Source organism: Rhinolophus sinicus, linkage group LG07, assembly GCF_036562045.2.
Source record: "Rhinolophus sinicus isolate RSC01 linkage group LG07, ASM3656204v1, whole genome shotgun sequence".
Taxonomy (NCBI): Eukaryota; Metazoa; Chordata; class Mammalia; order Chiroptera; family Rhinolophidae; genus Rhinolophus; species Rhinolophus sinicus.
The window spans coordinates 26,101,626-26,125,991 of NC_133757.1; the positions used below are offsets into that span (position 1 = coordinate 26,101,626).

General features: G+C 38.4%; 1 protein-coding gene across 4 annotated transcripts in view; it reads left to right on the forward strand.

The window, feature by feature from the left end:
- The window catches only part of ARHGAP19 (Rho GTPase activating protein 19), a 49,085-nt gene extending 25,194 nt beyond the window's left edge, over nucleotides 1-23,891 (forward strand). For 2 of the 4 annotated variants that reach the window (XM_019724791.2, XM_019724793.2), the window contains exons 7-12: nucleotides 7,427-7,492; nucleotides 8,659-8,850; nucleotides 12,042-12,140; nucleotides 15,591-15,698; nucleotides 15,848-15,987; nucleotides 16,385-16,463. In XM_019724791.2, the coding sequence (XP_019580350.1) occupies nucleotides 7,427-7,492; nucleotides 8,659-8,850; nucleotides 12,042-12,140; nucleotides 15,591-15,698; nucleotides 15,848-15,943 (561 nt within the window). In that variant the 3' untranslated portion in view covers nucleotides 15,944-15,987; nucleotides 16,385-16,463. Of the gene's footprint in view, nucleotides 1-7,426; nucleotides 7,493-8,658; nucleotides 8,851-12,041; nucleotides 12,141-15,590; nucleotides 15,699-15,847; nucleotides 15,988-16,384; nucleotides 16,464-19,986 lie in introns of those variants that run through there. The other 2 variants (XM_019724792.2, XM_019724794.2) reach the window with 2 other exon arrangements.
- Nucleotides 23,892-24,366: the final 475 nt, after the last annotated feature.

Consider the following 24,366-nt stretch of genomic DNA (forward strand, 5'->3'; position numbering starts at 1 on the left):
CTATGATTTTGACTATTAAGTACCTAATATAAATGGAATCGTACACAGCTTGTCTTTTGTGTCTGGCTTATTTCACTTTAATGTTTTTAAGGTTCATCCATGTTGTAGCATGTGTCAGGATTTCCTTCCTTTTTAAGGATGAAAGATACTCCATTTTATGTATATTCCACATTTTGCTTATCCATTCACCCATTAAGGATACTTAGGTTGCTTTCACATTTTAGCTCTTGTGAATAATCTTTCTACGAACGTGGGTGTACACATATCTCTTTGAGACCCTGACTTCAATTCAGAAGTGGAAGTGTTGAATTATATGATAATTCTATTTTTAATTTTTGAGGAACTGCCATAGTGTTTTCCATAGTGGCCGGGCCATCTTACATTCCCACCAACAGTACACAAGGGCTCCCATTTCTTCACATCCTCACCAACACTTGTTATTTTATTTTTGATAATAGCTATGCTAATGGGTGTGTGGTTGTATCTGATTGTAGTTTTCATGTGCATTTCCCTAATGATTAGTGATGTTCAGCTAATGTTTTCATGTGCTGGTTGCCTATTTGTATATCTTCTTTGGAGAAATGGCTTTTCAAGTCCTTGGCTTATTTTTGAATTGGGTTGTTTGTTTGGGTTGTAGGAGTTCTTTATATATTCTGGATATTAATCCCTTTCAGTTATATGATGTGCAAATATTTCCTCCCATTCTGTGTGTTACCTTTTTACTCTATTGATAATGTCTTGAGGCACAAAATTTAAACATTTTCATGAAGTCTCATTTGTTTATTTTTTCTTTTGTTGCCCATGCCTTTGGTGTCATATGCAAGAAGTCACTGCAAAATCCAATGTCGTGAAGCTTTTGTCCTATGCTTTCTTCTGAGAGTTTTATAGTGTTAGGTCTTATATTTAGGTCATGAATCTATTTTGAGTTAATTTTTATATATGGTGTTAGGTAGGGGTCCAACTTCATTCTTTTGTATGTGGATATCCAGTTTTCCAGCACCATTTGTTGAAAAGACTGTCCTTTTCCCATTGTATAATCTTGGCACCCTTGTTAAAAATCATTTGACCATATATGTGAGGATTTATTTCTGGACTCTCTATTCTATTTGTCTACATGTTTGTCTTTATGTGGTACCACACTGTTTGATTACTATAGCTTTATAGTAAGTTTTAAAATCAGGAAATGTGAGTCCTCTAGCTTTGTTTTTCTTTTTCAAGTTTGTTTTGGCTATTTGGGGCCCCTTGAGATTCCATATGAATTTTAGGATGGATTTTTCCATTTCTGTAAAAACCATCATAGGGATTTTGATAGGGATTGTATTGAATCTGTAGATTACTTTGGGGAATATTGACATCTTCAATTTATGCACATAGGATATCTTTCCATTTATTTATGTCTTCTTTAATTTCTTTCACCAGTATTTTGTAGTTTTCACTGTATGAGTCTTTCACCTCCTTGGTTAAGTTAATTCCTAAGTATTTTATTCTTTTTGATACTATTATAAATGGAATTGTTTTCTTTTTTCTTTTTCTAAAGATTTTTTTTTTTTTTTTTTTTTTTATTGTGGAAGGGGCACAGGACTTTATTGGGGAACAGTGTGTACTTCCAGGACTTTTTTTCCAAGTCAAGTTGTTATCCTTCAATCTTAGTTGTGGAGGGTGCCGTTCACCTTCAAGTTGTCCTTTCAGTCTTAGTTGTGGAGGGCGCAGCTCAGCTCCAGGTCCAGTTGCCATTGCTAGTTGCAGGGAGTACAGCCCACCATCCCTTGTGGGACTCGAGGAGTTGAACTGGCAACCTTGTAGTTGAGAGCCCACTGGCCCATTTGGGAATCGAACCGGCAGCAGGAGCATGGAGCTCCAACTGCTTGAGCCACTGGGCTGGCCCTGGAATTCTTTTCTTAATTTCGTTTTTGGGTTGCTTATTATATATCTAACCGATTTTTATGTGTTGACTTTGTATCTTGCTACTTTGCTGAATTTGTTTATCAGTTCTAACAATTTTTCTGTGAAATCTATAGGACTTTCTACGTATAAGATCATATCATCTATGAACAGAGATGATTTTATTTCTTCTTTTCCAATTTTGGTGTCTTATTTCTTTTCTTGCCTCATTGCTCTGGCTTGTCCTGGTTCCTTTTTATTTAAGTTTTCACCTCATTTTGTCTCTTTTCTTACATCATATCAGTTTGATTCTTCAAGGCCAGCAGGAGAGTCTCTCTAGTGTGTGCTAAGAAGATGAAGATGAAGCAGTGTATATACATTTGTGTATAACAAGTATATATGTATGTATATTACGATAAATCATAACCTAATCATGGTCACGCCACCCTATCACCTTGGCCATATAATGTAACCTAATCACAAGAGTGACAGTCAGTCACCAATATTCTATTGGTTAGAAGCAAGTCACAAGTTCCACCCACAATCAAAAAGAGGGGATTAGGTAGGGTATGAACATGGAGGTCACCCTAGGATTTATCTACTATTGGATGGTAAGTGATCCAGAGTCTAACGTTTAGAAATGTTCATGTCAGAATGTTTGGCTTACCTCGTAGGCTGGAGAACAAAGAGTCAGAGATGCATATGGCTTCAGGTGCCCAGGCCAAAGATTATAGTCAGTCAGAGGTCAAGATGCAGATAAGTGAATTAGAGCACTAGACATAGGACAACAGGAGAAAGAATGGTTTTTAATGACGAACACGTATTTTTCAAACCAGTTCTTTATATACTTCCTGTTTTGGGGGAAGAACTAGTTCCAAAGCACTGATTTATGGGAGATAAGTAGAGAGGAGCTGTGAGTATGGAGAGTAAAGCCTTTACTTGACAGTAGTTGTGAATCAAAATGGGGAATTTCTAACTGCAGTTTCTAATAGAAATCTTCCATTGAGTTTTCTTGTTGCTATTGCTATGGGGTTAGCTTTTCATAGCCACCACCCACAAGTTAAAGGAGAGGTGGAATCTCAGAGGCTCACCAGACCTTACAGTTCCTAGCCTTTCCACCTTCTGATCTCTTGGCCTTTGGAGCCCTTTCTCACTCTCCCATTGTCTAGCGTACATAATTTAAATACTATATATGAAGTTGTACTTCACTGTGAAGGATTGTTTTTTAAGTGACTTAAACAACAAATTTATTATCTTAACAGTTCTTCAGAAGACTGACATGAGTCTCACTGGGCCAACACCAAGGTGTTGGTAGGGCTCCATTCCTTTCTGGATGTTCCAGGAGAGAATCTGCTTACTCCTCTTTTCCACTTCTAGAGGTTGCCTACATTCCTTGGCTCATGGTCCCTTTCCTCCACCTTCAAGGCCATCAATGTGGCATCTCTCTGACCATTCTTCTGTAGTCACGTTTCCCTCTGACCACAGCTGGGAACAGATCTCTGCTTTTAAGGACCCATGTGGTTATACTGGACCCACCCGAATAACCTAGGATAATCTCCCCATTGCAAGGTCCTTCATACCAGCCCAGCAAAGTCCCTTTTACCATGTAAGATAACAAATCACTAGAGGATGTTGAGAGTATAGATTGTACAAACCTTAGACATAAAACTAGAGTACAGTCTCCTAGATGTGATTCAGCTTGGTACAAGTTCTAATGATTAGACTCTTTCAAACATTCTCTGTGTTTACTCTTTTCTCTTCTACAGATCCCTCTTTGGACTTCTTATCCTTGGGGTTTTGATTCTTTTTTGTTACTTTCCCTTTGTTTCCAGGCTGGTGTGAGCACTGTTTGAAACTTTGTTGATCTCTAAAGGAGGGAAAGAAAATATTTTGGAGATTTATTTTGGTCTCGGTCTCTCCTGTTTCTATTTGGGTCAGAACTGTTATCCTTCCGGCACCTGCTTCACCACTTTGGCTGATTAGGTTCTTCCCTGAGCTTTTCCCGTGGATAAAAAATGATTGATTGTTCTGTGTGTTCTATCACTTATTGTGGGGTCTTGTTTCACGCCAGATTTGTTTTTTTGCTTTGTCGTCTTCTTGTTCTCAGGCTTCTTTGGGTGGATTTTTCACCACCTTCATCCAATGTTGCCTCATTCTGTGTTCTCTGTATTTTTTTTCCTGCTCTACCTATCATTTTCCCTAGAATTCCTCTTAACTATTTGTAGTTCTGTCCTCTACTATTCGACCCAGTCTGGTTTTATCTCCAACATGAGTCAACCACATATTTTCCTAGGGACCTATAAATACCGTTAAGGCCAATCCCCATTTTATCTGGAAAGTCCTTTTGTTTCCTATTAATTGTAAAATACTTAAACGCTCAGATTTTCATTTAAACCAGTCTGCCTCTAGCTCCCTTTCTGGGTATCCCTTCAACTGTATTATCTTTTTCGGGGCAGAGTTTTTGTTTGTTTTTAAAGTTTACAGAATAGGTGGTGTTTGTTTGGAAGAAATTACTTTTGGTCTTGAGCTCACTTTATAGTTTTTCAAGTTAAAAATTAAGCTATAGATATCATAATGTCTTTGTCACAAGACTTTCTTTTTTAAAAACTTTATTATGAAATTTTTCAAACACAGAGAAAAGTACAAAGGGAAAGACAGTGAACACTCTCCCTCAGAGTCAGCAAATGTTCAGCTTTATCTCTTTCTATGTATTCATACTTTTTTTTTTTTTTTTGCTGAACCACTGACAGTAAATTGCAGACATCATGATACTTCACTCTACTTAAGCATGCATCTCCTAAGAATAAGAATTTTTGCCTAATAGTCACAGTACTATTACCACATCTAAGGTGATTAACAAGAATTTCATATCAGCTGATACTTAGTACAAATTCAAATTTCTTCAATTGCTTAAAGTATTTCATAGCTGTTTTTTTTTTTTTTTTTTAAAACATAAACTAGTTGAGGTTTATGCATTGCTTTTGATTATTATGCCACTCTGAATCTGGAATAATCATTACTTCTTTTCTTCATGTCACTGATTTGTTGAAGCATTCAGGCCAATTGTGCTGTAGAATATCCACATTCTATGTTTGTCTCACTGTTTTATCAAGGTTATGTAACTTGTTCCTCTATCCTCTTCTGTATAGTTCCTGTAAACTGGAAGTTAGGTCTAGAAGCTTGATCAGATTTAGGTTAAGCAATTTTGGCAAAGATACTTCCTAGGTGATGTTTGTGTATATCATATTGCTTCATATTGCATCACATGAGGAGGCACAGACTGTCAGATTGCCTCACTCTTAGTGATGCTAATTTTGCTAGCTGCCACATATCTCAATTATAAAGGTACGTTTTTCCCCCCTTTATAACAGTAAGTAACCTGCAGGGAGATTGCATAGTATAATGATTTTAGCTTCCATTGATAATCCTGCTGGAATCTATGATTACATTGGGTATTACAAAGTAATGATTTTTCTAATTCTATTTGATCTTTATTAGGGGACTTTCTTCTTTGGAGAAAAGCTTTTATCTGTCTCTCTCTTTTTTTTTATGAATATCTCTATAGACTCATAGATTTTTAGTTATTCAAAATATTAGTCAATTTCAGTACTAATTTTGATATTCAAATTGTCCCAGTTTGGCCTGTGATTGTCCTTCCAAGCTGGTTCCTGCTGTGTCTTTTTGACAGAACTCTTATTAGTCTTTGAGTGTTTCCTTTCTGGCATAAAATGTCCCCAGCTCACTCTGTTCTTGCTCTGCTCTGGGCCTGGAATAAATTATTTTATCCAAGGAGCCTTGGTTTCTTTAACACTAGCTATACTCATTGTTTCTGGGGTGTCATTGGCTCTTTGAGGGCAAGGGACTAGATTAAAATTTTTTTAACAAGAAATTATTGGTTTATATTCATATTTTCAATTCAAATTTAACATTATAGAACTTTTTTTGACTTTTTTAAAATTAAAGTTTATTGGGGAGACAATTGTTAGTAAAGTTACAAAGGCTTCAAGTGTACAATTCTGTAATACATCATCTATATATCATGTTGTGTGTTCACCACCCAGAGTGAGTTCTGCTTCCATCACCATATATTTGATCCCTTTTACTCTCATCTATGACTGCCCTCCTGCTTGACCCTCTGGTAACCACTAAATTCACTTCTTTTACTTTGTATTTGTATCTCTATTTTTCTTACATTGCAAATTCCAGATTTTCTTAGCATTTATATATGTTGTTTATTCTACAATATACATAAATTGGTTTCAAAATAATACAACTGTTACTACTAACAGTAAACCTACATAAACTACTGATGGAAGTTTAAGATTTCCTTGTAGTTTCTTTTCCCTTGACTATATCTCAATAAGGATGTAGTCAGAATGCAGTTTTCAAAAATTAGGTGAAAAAATTCCTTTTTCTGTACTTATCAGTTTGATATACAGATATGTTCATTTTTTTGTCTGTTTGTGTTCAGTTTTAGGGTTTGCCTTTTTTACCTTTTGGATTTAATGTTATTGTTTGAATCTGTGGTATATTTAGATGGTTGAAAAGTCAAAATTACACGAAAAGGTATACTTGGCGGAATCTGTTTTTTCCCTTACCATTGGCATTGTTTTCTGGTTTATCCTCTCAGTGTTTTGTTTTGTAAAAACAAATAAGTGTGTATTTGTGTGTATATTCTTATTCATTTCTTTATACACTGGTCCATAACTTTTCTCACGCAGTAGTAGATCCTGGAAATCACTCCATTTTAGTTCATAAAGTGTATCTTCCCTCCTTCCTTTCTTCCCTCTCACCCTCTTTCCCTTACTCCTTCCCTTTCTTCTTTTTAATGACTTCATAGTACTGCATTGTATGGATGTATAAAAGTTTATTCAACCAGTCGGTCCCCTATTAGACAGTTGAGGTTGTGTCCAATTTTTTGATTAATCTTATCCAAGTATGTTTTATATATCTGGAGTTATATCTTCAGGATAGATTCATAGAAGTGAGATTTCTGGGTTAAAGGCTAAATTCAAATGTGATTTTCTTGGATGTTGCCAAATTCTCTTCCATAGTGGATGTATTATTTTACACTTCTGCTAGGACTGTATCAGGGTACTTGTCACAAGATTCTGGGCAATACAGCAATAAGGTAAATTCTTCCTTGTCCATTGTTACCCTCTAGTAATTCTAAATGGTATTTTCTATACAATGATGCTAAAATATGACCACTTGTAATTTGTAAGAATTTTGGGGGTGATTTTTGTCAAATACAAACATTACTACAAATTATCTGCATTTTTGTTTCTGGCTCATTTGAATATATACATACCATATTTGATTCTTAAAACAACTATAGTAGTGTCTTTTCACAAATAGTTTTCCCATCAGATTTGTTGAGATTATCTTTTTGGTGGAAGGTATAGAATAGGGCATTTTGAAGATCTTTTGTTTTTCCAAAGTAATCTGCCAATCAAATCATTTTGAGAACCACTGTCCTTGTGTCTTGAACGAATTTTAGATATGACTAATATTTGGTCTTGGTTTTCTTTTATAATCTGCCCAGGCTCCTGCTTACATTCGGGAATGTGCCAGATTGCACTATTTGAGCTCCAGAACTCAAGCATCAAAGGTAAGAATAGAAAATTGCTCTTAGTCAAAACAAGGAGAGAGGTAATTGAAATTAGTGGAGTTTTAAAAGTAAGTCTGAAATCAAAGTAAAGCCCTGGAAAATAAAATGTTTTTAATATTATAGTTCAAAATTATCTAGTTATTTTGAGAGAAGGGAAGAGACTGAGAAGAAAGTTACATGTTGAAATAAAAATGCCTGTCCGTACATACAGTCTTGTCTGTTCTCACAGGTATCCTCTACATATGAGTGATGGCACAGGCTGTATGTTTAAAGGTTTTTGTAAAGCCTGGATGCAGTCTTATAGCTTATGGTATAAACAGCCTGTAAATAGCAAATGTATTAAATATTTTGTGGTAATAAAAGTACAGTTAGAAATAAGGATGTAATGCATCCTTATTTCAGGTTCAGTAGTGAGGTAACACTGTTGAATGAATAGCTGAAAGACTTAAGATCACATGAGCTTAGGAAGCAAATGTGTGTTGTTCATTAACAAGATCACATATGATTATTGATCTTTAAAAGTGAGAAGTTTAAAAAATGTCACTAGTACTTTTGGTGATGTTTGTGTAGTCTGCCTTGGTTAGAAACGTAAGCTGTCATCTTACCCTATTTTTTTCCACTCCTGTTTGTTTCTAACTTAGCTTAGAAAATACTCGGTGTATGAACAAGGAAAACAGTATTTGATTTCAACTAGTTTAACTGGGGTGTGGTTTTTCTTAGAGAGTTGTGGTATTCTCCCACTGCTGTGTAGCTTCACATCATGTTGTCAGGTGTGGGAAAGAGCACCAGCTAAAAACCGGTGCGTTTGGGCTCCAAAGTGGGCCTGTCACTTCAGTATCTAGAGGAATGTAAACTTATAGCTTCACTTCAATTTTTTCTTCTATCCAATGGGAATGATGATACTTTCCCTGTTCGTAGGATAGCAGTGAAAATTACATGAGATTAAAAGACGCTTTGAAAACTGAACTCATATATAAAGATAACTTTTGGTTAAATTCTAAATGAATTTAGGTTTTCTGGGCAGGTCTTGGGAGTGGGCTGTTAGTATAGTGTATAATTATAGGTTTCTCTTTATCCGATAATAGCTTTTTGTTCCAGGGTTGTGGGAACCTGAAAACAAAGCTGATAGGATATATTAATTTTCTTTTCTTTTAAATTTTCTGTAGGATGATCTTGATCTGACAGCTTCATGTCATTCTAAGTCCTTCCAACTGGCAAAATCTCACAAATGGAACCAGGTAGATTCCTGCTCTCATCAGGAGGAGACCCAGCAGCGGACAGAGGAGGCACTGAGAGAGCTGTTCCAACATGTTCACAATATGCCAGAGTCGGCAAAGAAGAAACAGCTTATCAGACAGGTAGGCTGTTTCTTATCAGACAGAAACAGCTTATCAGAAGGCAGGGAAACAGTGATGGGTTTTAGGAATGTGATCAGAGTTGTAGAATCACTAGGGAATATTGTTAAGAATCTCACTTAATTTTTCGCCCTTCTTGGCCCAAGCTTTGGCACAGCTAAGAAAGCAAACTTGTCTGTGGAATGTCAGTGTCATCTGTGCACTACGGCCCCATTAGAAAAAGGAGTGGAGGCTCTGGAATTTCTAGAATTAAACAGAAGGATCCAAGTGTGGTTAGTTTCTCTAATTTGGTCAGTACATTTTCCCAAAGTGTAAACCCTTTAGATATTTTTTGCAAATAGCTTAATCTTTCTGAATTTCAGTTTTCTCGTTTGTAAAATGATAATTGTAATGCCCATGTTTCATAATAGTAAAGGTTAGAGAGAATCTATGTAAAGTGGCTGGCATAGCAGAGCAAAAGTGGTAGCTCTTTTCTGCAGTTAGAAAACAGTGTTAGTCGGACCGGCCCAGTGGCTCAGGAGGTTAGAGCTCCATGCTCCTAACTCCAAAGGCTGCTGGTTCGATTCCCACATGGGCCAGTGGGCTCTCAACCACAAGGTTGCCAGTTCAATTCCTCGAGTCCCACAAAGGATGGTGGGCAGCGCCCCCTGCAACTAGAAAACGGCAATTGGACTTGGAGCTGAGCTGCGCCCTCCACAACTAAGATTGAAAGGACAACAACTGTCCTTGACTTGGGGGGGGAAAAAAAAAAAAAGGCCTGGAAGTACGCACAGTTCCCCAATAAAGTCCTGTTAAAAAAAAAAAAGAAAACAGTGTTAGTCAAGGGCCTAGTCTGATACTAGAAATAGGAATTCTAGTGGCCTAGTTTGTTTATTTTGGAGCTATGGGAGGCCTCTCCATTTGCTGTTTTGAGACTCAAAGTGTAGCTTGAGCAAATCCTGATGACTTGGTTAGTTTCTTTCTCAGGAAATTTATTTTGTCTCAGTCCCTCTTGAATTTTAGCTGAATAGGCAAGGTCAGTCTCTTGACTTCTTATTCATCTGGGACCTTTTTGAGGGAAGAGTCTGTTTTTATTTATTTATTTATACCTAAGCTCAAGGATAGGGCCAGACATAAACAACTGCTCAGAAAATGTTGAACTGAGAGGTTCTTAACAATTGACAAAGTTCTTTAAGAGAAGTTGTCTGTCACACTCTTTGAAGTTACTTTGACATCTAGCAAATTGTGCTATGACTGGAATTTTAGCGCCTATTGGCTGAGTATTATAGATTCAAAGCAGTGCAGTGATTTCATTCTTGGTAGAAACCAAGCTAGCAATTCAGGTAGACAAATGTAATGACTTCTTTTACCAAGAACACTGAGGGTTAAAAAATAATACAAAGGAAAAAAATCTTAACATTACTTTTGCTCTTTTTTAGAAAAATAGGAAATTATAGAGAAGGATAAGAAGAAATCCCTCATCCCACCAGTGTTTGCATTTTGGTTATTTCTTTCAGTCTTTTTCTATGGATATATTTTTATATAGTTATGATTATACCATATACTTTCTTTTATCTCTCCCTTTTCACTAAATATTACAGCATAAGTATTTTCTCATGCAGGCTGACAAACTCCTTGCATACGTTTAAAATACTGCCATTTCTTTTCAAAGAAACCATAATATTACTATTTCTTAATTTTTTCTCCGTGATTATAAAAATACGTAATGAACATTCACTATAGAAACATTGAAACCTCCAAAAGAATGTAAAGAAGAAAATAAAAATCATCTATAATCTAGAGATAACCACTGATAACATTTTGGAATATTTCCTTCTAGTGTTTATTTTTATGAATATATATTTCACATATTTTTCTTTTGCTTGAGATCATAATATATATTCAATTTCTTTATGTCCTACCCTTTTCATTTAAAATTATATCATGACCCCAGTATTCCCCAATAAAAAATAAATAAAAATAAATAAAATTATATCATGAACATTTTCCATGTCATTAAAAGGCTTTAAAATTTTAATCATTCCATAATATTTCATCACATATAACCTAATGTATATACAGTTTGCCTTCTATTGGACATATTGGAGAAATTAGATCATTTTTTAGTTTATACATTTTTGTTGATAAGTATTTTCATTGCAGATTTTTTCCTAGAAGTGGCATCACCAAAGGGTATGCATTTTTTTTTGGTGTTGATGCATCTACTAGGTCCCTTTTATTATGTAGGCCCCGCCATCTCTCCCTTCTCTCTTTTTCCCCCCCTGAAATATTGTCAGTTTATTTGGATTTTCTTTTAAATTTTTATTGGGGAATATTGAGGAACAGTGTGTTTTTCCAGGATCCATCAGCTCCATGTCAAGTCGTTGTTTTCAATCTGGTTGTTGGGGGCGCAGCTCAGCTTCAAGCTCAAATCGTCGTTTCTCACTGGCCCATGTGGGAATCGAACTGATAACCTTGGTTTTATGAGCACTGTGCTCTAACCCCTGAGCAAACCGGCCGCCCAGAATAAACTTTTCAATTTGACATAATTTGTATTTAGAGAAAAATTACAAAGGTAGTATAGAGAATTCCCGCATACTATTCACCCAGTTCCTCCTAATGTTAACATAATCAAAACTAGGAAATTAACAATAGTACATTCTTATTAGTATTACAGACTTTATTCAGATTTTACCCGTTTTTCCACTAATATTAATTTTCTGTTCTGGGATCCAGACCAGGATACCACATTGCATTTAAACACACAAACACACATTCTTTCTCCCCTCCGCACATCACCCTCCTGCAGTTTATTTGTGAAAGAAATCAGATTGTCTCCCAGAGTCTGGATTTGCTGATTGCATCCCTCTGGTGTTATTTAAGATATTCCTGAGTCTCCTTTATATGTTATAAACTGTTAGGTTCTAACTCTAGAAGCTTGATCTGATTCCAATTTGATTTGTGTGTGTGTGTGTGTGCGCGCGTGCTATTTACTTTAATTAGCCTCAGGCTAATTTAATACATTTTGACTTGTTTATGGCCACATCCTTTCTGTCTTTGTGATTTGCTTACCAACCCACTAATCCATACATGCACAGACTCACTTCTTCCTGGACTTCTCTGGGTATTTACAGTGAGCTATTCTATTGGTTGTCACAGAGTACTGTCTCTTGATGGGAAAATATTAACAAAATGTTCTCTATGTTTTCTTTTAGTTTAATAAGCAAGCTGTGACCCAGACACCAGGGCGCGAACCTTCTACTCCCCGGGTACAGAAGAGGGCCCGTTCACGGTCCTTCAGTGGCCTTATTAAGGTAGGTGTGCTGTGCTGTTGTCAGCATTAACTGTGAGAAAACTGAACAGGCTGACTTTTCTTATGCAAAAACGGTTTTCTTCTATTCTTTGGGATCCCGTAAAGGGTTCATTTGTAAAGGGAGAAGGATAGAATTTGGAATAGCTTTTATTTTTCAAAGCGTTTTGCTGTGTTTCAAATCAGAGAAGGGGCTCTATGATTAGAGTAGTGAGAAGTAAAAGAAAGAAAGACTTGTCCTTCTCTTCTGGGGTTGAGGACAGGGCCCTTATTCCTGAGCTGTGTGGAGAGCCTCTTTTGCTTCATGACCTGCTTTGTGCTACGCACTTTATTGTGCAATTTGCTAACGTTTAAGAGAAGTGAGAAGGTGGACAAAGACTAGGAAAATTGTTAGGAAATGGATTTTCTAATAGACTAATTGTGAGTTTTAGGTAAATCAAATTTTTGTGAACTTAGTGTTTTGATCGGTTGTATTTTATTCCTTTGTATCAAATTCATTAAAAATGAATACAATACACAAAAACAAATACAATATACTGCCATCACAGTTTGCAGATTCAGTGTACCTACCAGTCAGTATTCAGGGACGATCTGAACTTGTAGTTAAGGGATATTGTCATCAGGTGGCAGTAGATAACTTGATTATGGGGTTCAAATTTCTAGGCATAAATAAACTAATGCAAGGTTCTGGTTAGCTTGGAGTGAGGTTTGCATTATTCTGTAGATCTACTGTTTTTCTTTTTAAAATTGTTTTAACATTATTAAAAATCTATAAATCCGGCCACGTTAAGGAGCTCTTTGCTTAAAATAAAAAATGGTGCCCTAAAAATAGATATATATCTTGTGATATATATATATTTTTTTTCTTTATGCTGCAGTTGTTAGCACTTGCAACCTCATGTAACTCTAATTTTGGTCCTAGTTAATATCTTTAATAGAAGATTAGAATTCACCCTCAATTCTGATCCATTTGGGCCCAAACTTCTGGGATATTATTAATATGTTTGCTTGACATTAAAATTTCCTTTGCTATTAAGAGTGAAAAGGCAACAAGCAGATGGGAGAAAATATCTGTAAAACACACATCTGATAAGAGGCTAATATCCAGAATATAAAAAGGACTTAAAAAATAACAACAACAATAAGAAAAAAATAGCCAAAGGACTTAAATACACATTTCTAGGAAGAAGATACCCAAATGGCCAATCAGCACATGAAGAGATGCTCAATATCACTTATCAGATGAAATCAAAATCACAATGAGATACTAATTCATACCCACTAGGATGGCTATTCTCAAAAAAACAGAAAATAAGTGTTGGTGAGGATGTGGAGAAACTGGAATGATTGTGAACTGTCGGTGGCAATATAAAATGGTGCAGTTACTGCGGAATACAGTATGGAGGTACCTCAAAAAATTATAAATAGAATTACTATATGATCCAGCAAATCCCCCAAAAAGCAGGGATACAGATATTTGTACACCCATGTTTGTAGCAACATTATTTACAATAGCCAAAAAGTGGAAGCCACTCAAGTGTCCATTGATGGATAAACAATGTGGCATATACATAGATACCATGGAATAGTATTCAGCCTTGAAGAGGAAGGAAATTCTGACACAAGCTGAAGCATAGATGAAACTTGAAAACATTATGCTAAGTGTAATAAGTCAGTCACAAATATTATTCCACTTATATGAGGTATGTAGAATAGGCAAATTCATAGAGAGAGTAGAATGGTAGTTGTCAGGGAATAGGAATATGGGGGTATTGGGAGTGATTGTTTAATGTGTACAGAGTTTCTGTTTGGGAAGATGAAAAAGTTCTGATAGGTGGTGGTGAGGGTTGCACGACAATGTGACCATACTTCATGCCATTGAACTGTACATTCAAAAAGGATTAAAATGGCAAGTTTTACATTATGTATATTTTACCACAATTTTTAAAAATTCCCTTTGCTGGGACCCTAGAAGTATGTTTACCTGCTTAGATGTGGCAAGTAAAGTGAACATCCTCGGTTCCTTTTACTCTAAAGTCTGTCATTCCCTCTGACTTCCCTGTCATAGAAATGATTGATAGCAAGAAAGGTTAGAGTCAAAGAAATATTTCTCTGTGTGTTAGTCAAAAGTTTCTTTAACTGAAGTTAGATGGGTATAGGTTTCTTGTCATAGTGAGCTCTTCTGCGATTGGTTCTAGATGTATTGCTAATTGTTGCCTGAAAAGTAAATAGATAGTCTTTTCTTGGCAGCTGCCCATTTCTCTTTTCTTTTTTTTCCCCCCACTTCTTTACTGAGAGAGAATTTAGAACTTTAGAATTATGAAAGAGCTTGTAAGTATGTCAGGATAAAACATTTTAGAACAACTTAAAACACAAATGTTAGCAAGTTTTATAAAACAGGATAAAGTGTTTTCATTATAAACGAAGAGACTTTTTGAGCTAATAGTAGATGTAGATTTCTGCTCAGTAGCAACGGAGTAATGAAATATTTTTTTTTAAAAGTTCATTGGAGGCTTTACAGCCAGTCCTGTGGCTCCTGGCGTCCCCACTTCAGCTTACTCTGAGGTGATATCTGACTTCTGAAAGGAGTCAGTCAATACTGGTCTTATTTTTCTGGCATTTCTGTTTTAGCTATTTGATTTCTATCCTGTTTTGATTCCTTTTTTTTTTTTTTGGCTAGACTTCTTTCTCTAAAATTTCTCTCATGTAAATAACATTATATAGAGTTTAATGTTCTGGTTTTGATATGTTCATGTTTTAGAATTCACATTTATTTTCTCAAAAGAAAAAAGAAAAGATTTCTCCAAAGATGGTAGAATTGTTCCTGTCAGCTGTTACAGTAGGTTACATCAGCTTCTAAGCTGTTCAGAGATGAAAGGGCTTTTAGTCTTGCTCTGAATGTCACTATAGTCATGTGACCCTCTTAAGAAGGCCTGTATCCTCTTGTGGCTATATTAGAAACTCTTAGAGAATTTCTCCAAATTTTCCAATCCTGTGTGAGGACATGACAGGGAAGTAAAGTCTTAGAATGGACCCCAGTGTAAATATCTTTTAGTTGGGAGGGGACAAAGGGACTCTTCAGAGCTGCCAGAGACAACATGTCTGTGGGGAAAAAATTATACAGGTAAGGAACTGGCATTTCTTTTGTGGTCTCAGAAGCACACTGTAATTGCCTGTATTAGCTAGTTTAAATCAACTCTAAAGTCGCTTCTAACATTTCAACCTTTTGAAATGTAGAGGAAAAGTGACTACCTAAAGAAAAGCAATGACTTCAGAGTTTTTTTGGGTTTTTTTTGTAACATACTTTGGTTTCCCTTGTATAAGATGGCCTAGGAGAACTTATCAGAACAATGAGATTTTTTTTTTAACCTAAGAAACTGTAGTTTTGAAGGTCAGAATAGCTATAATATATAGTAGATGTTTATAAATCAAGTATTTTCTCTTCCTAAATCAGCGGAAGGTCCTGGGAAATCAGATGATGTCAGAAAAGAACAAGGCCCCCACTCCAGAATCTCCGGCCGTTGGTGAATTGAAGAGAGCCAGCAAAGAAAATCTGAACTTAGTAAGATACTGGTCTTTGTATGTGCACATTTGTAGAAAAGAGGAAAATGGATATACTGTCATCAGTTTTACTGTGATTCTCTGGACCATTCAACTATGCCTTTTTCTCAATTAATCCTTTCTTTTATGATGACTGTCATCTTTCTGTAGGTTTTCATTGATTCATTCAACAAACACATTTTGAGTTCAAGGAGGATATGGCCAGTCATAAGCAGAGAAGACAAATACAGTGAAATAGCTCCATGAACATAGTGCTGGAGGGAGCAATTCTTACTGGGAGACTCCACAGGGTGGGTAACATTTGAGCCAGACCTACCTGGCACTGCATTACCTGTGGAGTAGTTCTTCAAGGTATCTCAGGCATGGTTATTTCATTAAGCCAGCAATAAAATCAGTTAAGATTAATGAGATCTAAATACATCAGTAAAACTCTTCACATTGTAATTGAACCCTCTGTTGTAAATAATTCCTCTGTTATCATATTTCCCCGAAAATAAGACTGGGTCTTATATTGATTTTTGCTCCAAAAGACGCATCAAGGCTTATGTTCAGGGGATGTCACCCTGAAAAATCATACTAGGGCTCATTTTCTGGTTAGGTCTTATTTTCGGGGAAACATGGTAGTAAAGTCTGTCTATAGGAATGACATTAGAACATTTAAGCCACTATAAAATTTTCTTGTTACAGTTATTTTCTGGCTCTCCAGCTGTCACGATGACACCAACAAGATTGAAATGGTCTGAGGGGAAGAAAGAGGGGAAAAAAGGTACTTATTATACTTCTTCTGTGTTCTTACTGAGTGTAGTTCCTTTCTGCACCTAGCCAGTCAGTAGTGTTTCTTGAATTCCCATGCAGTATGGTTGTGGTCAGAAGCAATGTAAAAATTATGTTGGGTCCTGGCCCTTGAGATCCTTTAGCAGATGGTTATTGAGCACCTGTCCCAGGGGCTGAGGGGAGCTGTGAACACAGACCCACATGGTCCCTGCCTTCTTGGACAGATGGGACACATGTGAAAAATAGCTTCAGAGTATTTGTTAAGCAATTAAAAGCAAGTGTAAAGTAATCTGTGAGACCAAGTACAGAAATGCTGAGACTATGCTCAGTAAACATGGAATGGTTATGCTCCGTTTCTTCTTAGACTTTAGCTTTGTGTATTCAGCATGTCAGATAAATAGGACATGCTGAAGGACCCTGGAAATCATGCACAAGACATTTTTGAGGCCATTTAGGACAAAAGGAAGGTATAGTGTCGGGGCTGCTGGTTGACCGGGCTCTTCTGGTAAAAAGCAGTGGCTGCTGTGCTTTCCTCTGAAGAAGCTGTGTGCTTTACTGGAAAGGCCAGGGGACCTGTAGTTAGACCTGATTTGAGTTATCATTCCCCTGGCTTGCGAAAACCGTGCATTCTCTCTGAGCTCCTGTTTCCTCCTCTGCAAATGAGGATAGCACTTATATCTACTTCAGAGATTGCTTACGAGGCTCATTTGAAATAATGTTTTGGAAGCACATTGTGGCCAGACTTAAGAATATACTTGTGATTGTTAAAGCGTTAACCAGTGGTCATAATTGTTTACCAAGGAAAGCTGGGTGAGACTTGATCTTGTTTTCTTAGGCTCGTGTGGCAGCTGAAGTAATCTTGGGTTTGACATGCTCATTTTACCACTGAGACAGGAGCATAATTACTGTTTGAGACATCAGCAATAGAAAGAGAACAAGTGTGCAGTCTTTATGGAGAAATCTTTATACTTTTCTAGAAAGTTAGATTTCAGTACAGTCTCCTTACTGAGTGAATTATCTGAACTCTTTTTTTTTTTTTCTACTTTACTTCTGAGTTCTAGGCTGGGCTGTCTGATTGAGGCAAGTTCGGTGTTTGAGTTATGTGTGTCTAAGTATTTCTACCTATATATCCATAAGTCAAAGCCAAGCATAAGGTATTTTTGAAGGATACATTATTTTGCATCAATTATACCTTTTGTCAATTTCATTTTTGAAGATGACCAAGAAATAATAAGTCTGTCTATATTGACAACTCTGCTTCTGGAAGAAAGAAATGCATTTAAAAAATAAGCCAGTTTAATACAATATTTTACCAAGAAGTTTTAGAGCAGGGATGCTTGACCTGTTGACTGTGGACTTCATAAAGCTCTAATACAATTCCTGATGTTGATGCAATTTTATGTGTAGGTGCATATGTGCATTTTTCTGGAGGAGAGAACATATACTTTTTATTAGACTCTCAAAAACGTTAGTGATTCAGAAAAGCGAGGCCCACAGATACTGAATGACCTTGCACTGGATTAGGCAATGGCATTTTCATTTTGCTTTCTCCTTGGTCACTTCCTCTATCTTAAAACGCCTTCCTGGGCTGTCATGATATTACCCTATCTCCTTCTCCTTCCTCTTCAATTCTTTCCCATCTCTGCAGTGGCTGACTGTCATCTGCCCACCCCTCCACCCCTTTGTGTTTTTTCAGCACTCAAGATACAGTTCTCTGCTCATCACTCCTTGCTTTCCCCCTCCTTAGCAGCTTGGTCTACTTCTGTAGCTCAGTTCTGCTCTCTGAATGAGAACTGCATCCACGCCTGCATCTCCAGATCTCAACTCTCTTCAGTCTCCAAGCCCACAGATTTAATTGCTTGCCGTCTATTTTCTTTTACACAATGAATACAGCCCTGGAGCTCTTTGATGGTGATTTTATAAAAGGAACAAATATTTTTTGAATGAAATAATGCGATTATCATCATCAATAATATACTCCAAAAAAACCACATTTATTTAGCACAGGGTTTCTCAACCTGGCACCACTGACATTTTGGCCTGGGTAATTCTTTGTTGTGGGGGCTGTCCTGTGCATTGTAGGATGTTTAAGCAGCATACCTGGTCTCTAGCCATTAGATGCCAGTAGCACCTTTCCCCCAGTTGTAACAACCCCAATTGCCTCCAGACATTGCCAAATGTCCCCTGGGGAGGAGGGGGCAAAATCACCCCCAGATGAGAACCACTGATTTAGCACCTACTTATTAATGGGCATTAATTTCAGCAGTCAGAATCCTACCCGTTCTTCAAAGCCCAGCCTAAACCCCACCTCCTCTTTGAAACCTTGGCTAACCCAGCCAGATGTGCTGTTTCCTTTGAACTCTTATTAATGCTACGAACATGTTGACATTTAATATGATTTATTGGAGTTACTTACTTAACATGTATTGTGTTATCTCTGTAACTAGTTTCCCTTCTGGAAGACAAAGGCCAGACTTAAGAATATACTTGTGACCTCCTGTCTTCTATTGTCTTCCTCCCATGATTGACAGTGCCTTGCATCTAGTGGGCATTTAGTAAACATTTGCTGGTGAAAGGCGTCTTGGTGTTTTGTGCTGGTCTCAGCCTGTCAGTCACCAATTTTGTGGTTGGACTGGCCATTGTGCTTCTTATGATCGCAAGGTTCCCTTCAGCAGTAACCAGGAGGAGACTGAAAAAAAGTAAAGGTTTATTACTTTCAAGACTTGGAAATTACACAGCACACCTGGGTTGTGGGGCGAGAGAGAGAGAAAGTGCACGAGCCTAGGGTTTTAAGGGCTTACTCTTTATTGATGAATTTAAAACATAAGAGTGGGAATTTAAAGTATGGGAAGAGAATAAAACAAGTTGCCCAAATGGTCAGTTACAGAGATCAACCAAGATCTAGATCTCTAAGCCATAAGAGCATCAGCTGGGAAGGCGGCCTGGCTCTTTATCTAGTCCTGTGGCTGGCAGAGTTTGATCTTTGAGGTGGATGCCTCTTGATAATCAAAGGTTAAGTCAGCCACTTGCATCACGAAAAGGAAAAACAAAGCTGTCAGGGTTTACACGCCCGGTGGTAAGAACCTGCACTCTGCATGCACTCAGTTAGGCTGGGCTTCCATTCCCAGCCTCACTGCCTAATAGCTTTATAAATCTTGGGGCAAGTTAACTTGTGTAGGGGCAGATTCTTCACCTGTCCGATGGCAAGCACGTCACCTCATGCACAGGCTGTTGTGAGGATAAATGAGAATGTACGTGAAGAAGTCAGCAGTGTCTGGCACAAAATCGGCACCTATTAAAGTGGTAACTGCCTTTACGAAGATGTAAAGACTGAGATGAGAGCAACTGGACAAAGTGAAGTTTACTTGGTAGAGATTCATCAGTTCTCAATTAAACTCTTTAACCCTCCATTGGTAGAAAATATTAGGTATAGATTCTCTAGCTTTTAGGTGGGATGTTTGGGAAAATAAATATTTATAAACATGCTTAATGCTCTTGTTTCTCTTTCAACCTAGGATTCCTCTGAAGGAACCAGAGTTCTCCTCTTGTCCACCCAGAATTTTCTTTTTAGTGGGCGAGGGAATGCTCACAGAGAAGCTTGGACTTGGACCTTGCTTATTGCATTTTGAATTGTGAAAATTAATCCTATGACCTGGCTGATACCTCTAACCCCACTCACTGGATGATTTCTGCAGACTCTGCCTTCTGAACCAGTGCTAGCAACTCTCTCTCTCTCTTCAATATTATGGGGAAACCACTAACCAGTCAACCAGCTTACACAGCACAGTAAATGGGCAGAACTAGGCAGACTCCAGTGCTGTCCATGTATTTTAGACAAATTCTGTTTTTTAAAAATATGAATTTGTGCTCAACTGCCAGTGATTTCTTTTTTTTTTAAATATTGTCAATCCTAGTGGATTGATGTTATTTTTAACTGATATTTTGATAGTGTTGGATATTTTTGTTATTTCTTATTTATTTGTTATTTTTTTCAAAGCCATTTTTTTTTTTTTTTTTGGATAAGTAATCTAAATGGGCTCTAAGCCAGATGCCTTTCCCCTCTTTTTCACCTTCACTTTGGGAAAGTTCTTTATCTCATGAGGCTGCATTCCTCAATACCTTTGTTGTGTCCAAGGAATTTATAGCTTTCTTGGAAAATTTCCATTATTTCTTGGACCTGAGATTGCAGGGTATTTGAAAAATGAGAATTCAGAATGATGCAATTTTAACAAATGTTAATTATTAAACTGTGTCCCTCTCTTCTTCTTTCCTCAGTGATACCAACTGATTGTGTGGTTGCTGAACTCATTTCCTTCATTCAGTTTCTTCTTACCTAAAACATCTCTGGTGCCAGGGTAGTGCCAGTACTTCTGTGCCAAATCACTGTGACTCCAGGAAAGTCACCGACAGCTTAAAAGAGGTTTGCTGAAATGTCTGTATGTAGTGGAAGCTCTGGAGTATGACTAGGATGGCGCTGGCTGGTTTTAGGTCCAGGATCCCTCCGGGGTGCGATTATATTGCCTCCTTCTAAGGGATCAGCTGTGCAGGCCAGCCCGTCTCCTGAGAGCCAGCTGGAGTCAGTGGAAGGAAGGCAGCATCAGTTTCTGCAGGGCTGAGAGGATTGAAAGGAGGGAATGTTCTCCTTTGGAAGCAGTGTGGCTTATCACCAGTGTTCAAGGAGCTGCACTGCCCCTGTCCGTGTCAGAATGGACACGGGACATAGTTTGGAGGTGGAGCTGGAGCTTTGACGGGGTTGAAATGTTCACATGTACTTGAGGGGAGTGATGGCATGGCTTTCATCACGTGTAAATAAATGCTCACTGCCCAGAGAGCAGCATGTGGCAGGCGGGAATGTTCGGTTTGTGCGCTCCGTTAAGCTGTGTAACCGTTCTCACCCTGTGTGCTGAGCTGGGTCAGGCCTCCATGGGGAAGCAGTTACCCAGCAAAGTATGGCTGGCTGACCTGCTTTTAAACTGTTGAAAATACTACGTTATTGCTGAAATGAAAGGTGACTCTGGGGAGCAGAGTGTGGTTTTGTGTCCAGGTGTCAGTCCTCTCTTCCATTCTTTCTGTTTCTTTTGCTGCTGGAACAGCAATAGTGAAGAAAAAAAAATTGGTCTTCCAACTTGATAGACTGTGAACAATAGATGGTTAGGAGTATAAAACTGCTAGAGCAGTTCTGTCATTCTTAAAAATACTTATTAGAAAATTCATTTGTCTAGGTTTCTATTTGGCTTTTTTTTTTCTCTTCTGGAGAAAAAAAAAGTTCCTTGACTCAGCTATCAGTGAATTCAAACAGAAACCCCTTTTGGTGTGACCAGACTGGAGTAGTAGTCTTTCTTCACGCCATACCTTCTTGCTTTCTTTACTCATCTAAGTGTTTCATCCCGGGGAGCTATGTTGTGTTAAACATGGGCGGGCATCAGGCCGAGGGAGCAGAGCAGTGACCTGATTGCTCCTTGTCATTGAGCTCGTTCTGTGGTTCTATTTGAGGGAGGTGCCTGAGATTTAGGAGGTAATTGGTAATTGGATGGAATTGGTAGCCCAGGGTCGTGTTCTGGGGCTCAGGTGGTGAGAGGTGTTTGACACGTGCGTATGCTTTTATATAGCTCGCCCATGGGTAGTTTATGTGTGTATCTGGGTATGTGTGTTTCATTTAAGTTATTTGTTAAATATGCTTTCCCTTGCTTTAAGGGTATGATAGGGCGTTTTTTAATAAAAGCTGTGATCCAGTTGGAATCCAAATTTGAGAAATAGATTGCATCACCTTTTGCCTTGTAATATATAACCGTTCTAATCCTGTGGAGTCTTACGGAGAACTCAAAGGCAAAGACCCTTTTCGCTTGCCACAGAATGGTACTGTTTCCCTTCTGACTTGGTGGGCGGGTATTTTTGAGCCAGTATTTAACAATTTTTAACATCTCTAAGATGTTTTATTAATGTTTTGTTATGTTTACTTTTCATGTTGGAACAGTCTCTTTGGAAATGCCTCTTCCTCAGGCTTTTATAATTTCATCTCTTTCTGGGGTCAGTTGCGATGGGTTTTGATGTGGTGTCAATACTGTATTCGTGCCAGGAGGCACGAGCGTCAAAACGCAGAGCAACTCCTTGATTAAGGTCTGCTTTTCCCTGCTGAAGAGCCACTGAATCAGTGACAACTGGAGGCACTGGGGTTTGTGGCCATTGACAATGATGGATTTTTGTGCTGGGACCAGTGAATCTGGTTTGAAAACTCCACTGCAGCAGTGCAAAAGGATTAGGAGATGCTGGTTATACCTGAGTGCCAAACATGCTAAAGGAGCTGGTACTGAATGAATCATAACTGAAACCACAGTTGATCCACCACAAGCTCTTTACCCTGAATGTCCTTCCAGAGGCAGTCAACAGTGACAAGGGAGCGCCCTTGGGAAATGGAGCAGGGCCGTGACTGGTGATTGCTGGGTGTCCCAGATGTGGCTGTTTTGTTGGCCTGGAAGGATGCCAGTTGATCCCAGAGTGTCAGAGCAGAGCTGTTCATTCTTCTTGAATAGCAATGTTTCTGTTCAGCTTCCCTCACAGGAGCCTATATTAGGACACGGCTTAAAATCCTGCCGTCCAGGAGAACCTGTGGTCATTGGGCCTGTGCCCCATAGTGACTGACTGACTAGCTGTGTGGCCACGAATAACTGGGGAAGCCGTCTTTGGGAATGGACTTCTCTAGACGTTGTTTTCTTACTTTGTACAAGGCCTTGTACAGACGCTTGAAGCTGGAGGCTCTCATCCTGAAGTCTTTCCTAAGTAGAACTCCTTTCCTCAGCGAGAGCCGCATCCCTGCTCTCCTTCACCCCAAAGCCTGTGTGCTAAATGCAGGACCTGGATCCATCCCTGGACACCAGCATTTGGCAGGATTGCCCTAGAATTTGGGGGGAGATTTGGGTTCCTAAGAGGCACAGGCTTTTTAAACCAGTGGTAATTAACCCAATGTAAAACTACTATAGAAAAGCTGGCTTTCCTAGACAACTAATGCCGAGATCTTTCCACCAGTGGAGAGTTGCTAGAGGGGCTAGTGAGGAGGTAGAGTACATAATACTTGAGTGCTTGGGTTACCATGGAAACCGGAGCACGTGTGCGAGGCCACAGCCTATGCTTAAGAGCCATTGAGCACTCCCCCACATACATTTGGTGACCACCAGAACCTGTTGGGAAAAACACTCCCGTCCCAGGCTCCTTTCTTCATAGCAAGGGTTGCCTTTGCACTATCCCTGAGCGTACTCAACAAGAGAGACAAGGTTTCGTAACTGTTTCACTGTTTTTTGTTTTCCATTCTTATATGACTATATATCATATACACACATGTGTGTGTAACTATAGAGAAATAATCAGCATTGTCTTTCTTTCATATTCATGTAATATTCTGAAATTAAATTTCTTTTGTTTCATATCCATAGGCTTTGACTGGTCTTTGTTTTTTCCTCTTTCTTCTGCCTCCCACCCCCGCCCCCCACTCCCGTTCAAGCCATTGTTTCTCAGTCTAGTTGTGTAGGACACAGCTCCCTGGCGCATGCTGGTGTTATGAGCCTTGCCCTCTCCCTGGGTGCTGCAGTCGGTTGCCATTTGCGGCAGCACTCGGCTGCTCAACGGCGGCCCAGCTCCAGGGAGAGCTGTAGTTCACAATCTTAGCTATAGAGGGCGCAGCTCACTGGCCCATGTGGGAATCCAACCTGGGACCTTGACATTAGGAGCACAGCGGGGGCTCAAGCTACCTGGTGGGCGGGTCCCCTTGACTGGTCTCTTAATTCACGTTTTGACTGACAGATTATTTTAAAGAGCGCTGCCTCTTATTCAAATGTTTCTCCAGTTCTTTTGAAGTATTATTGACAGAGAGGTTGCCTCTTGTTCTGAGGAATATGACACCT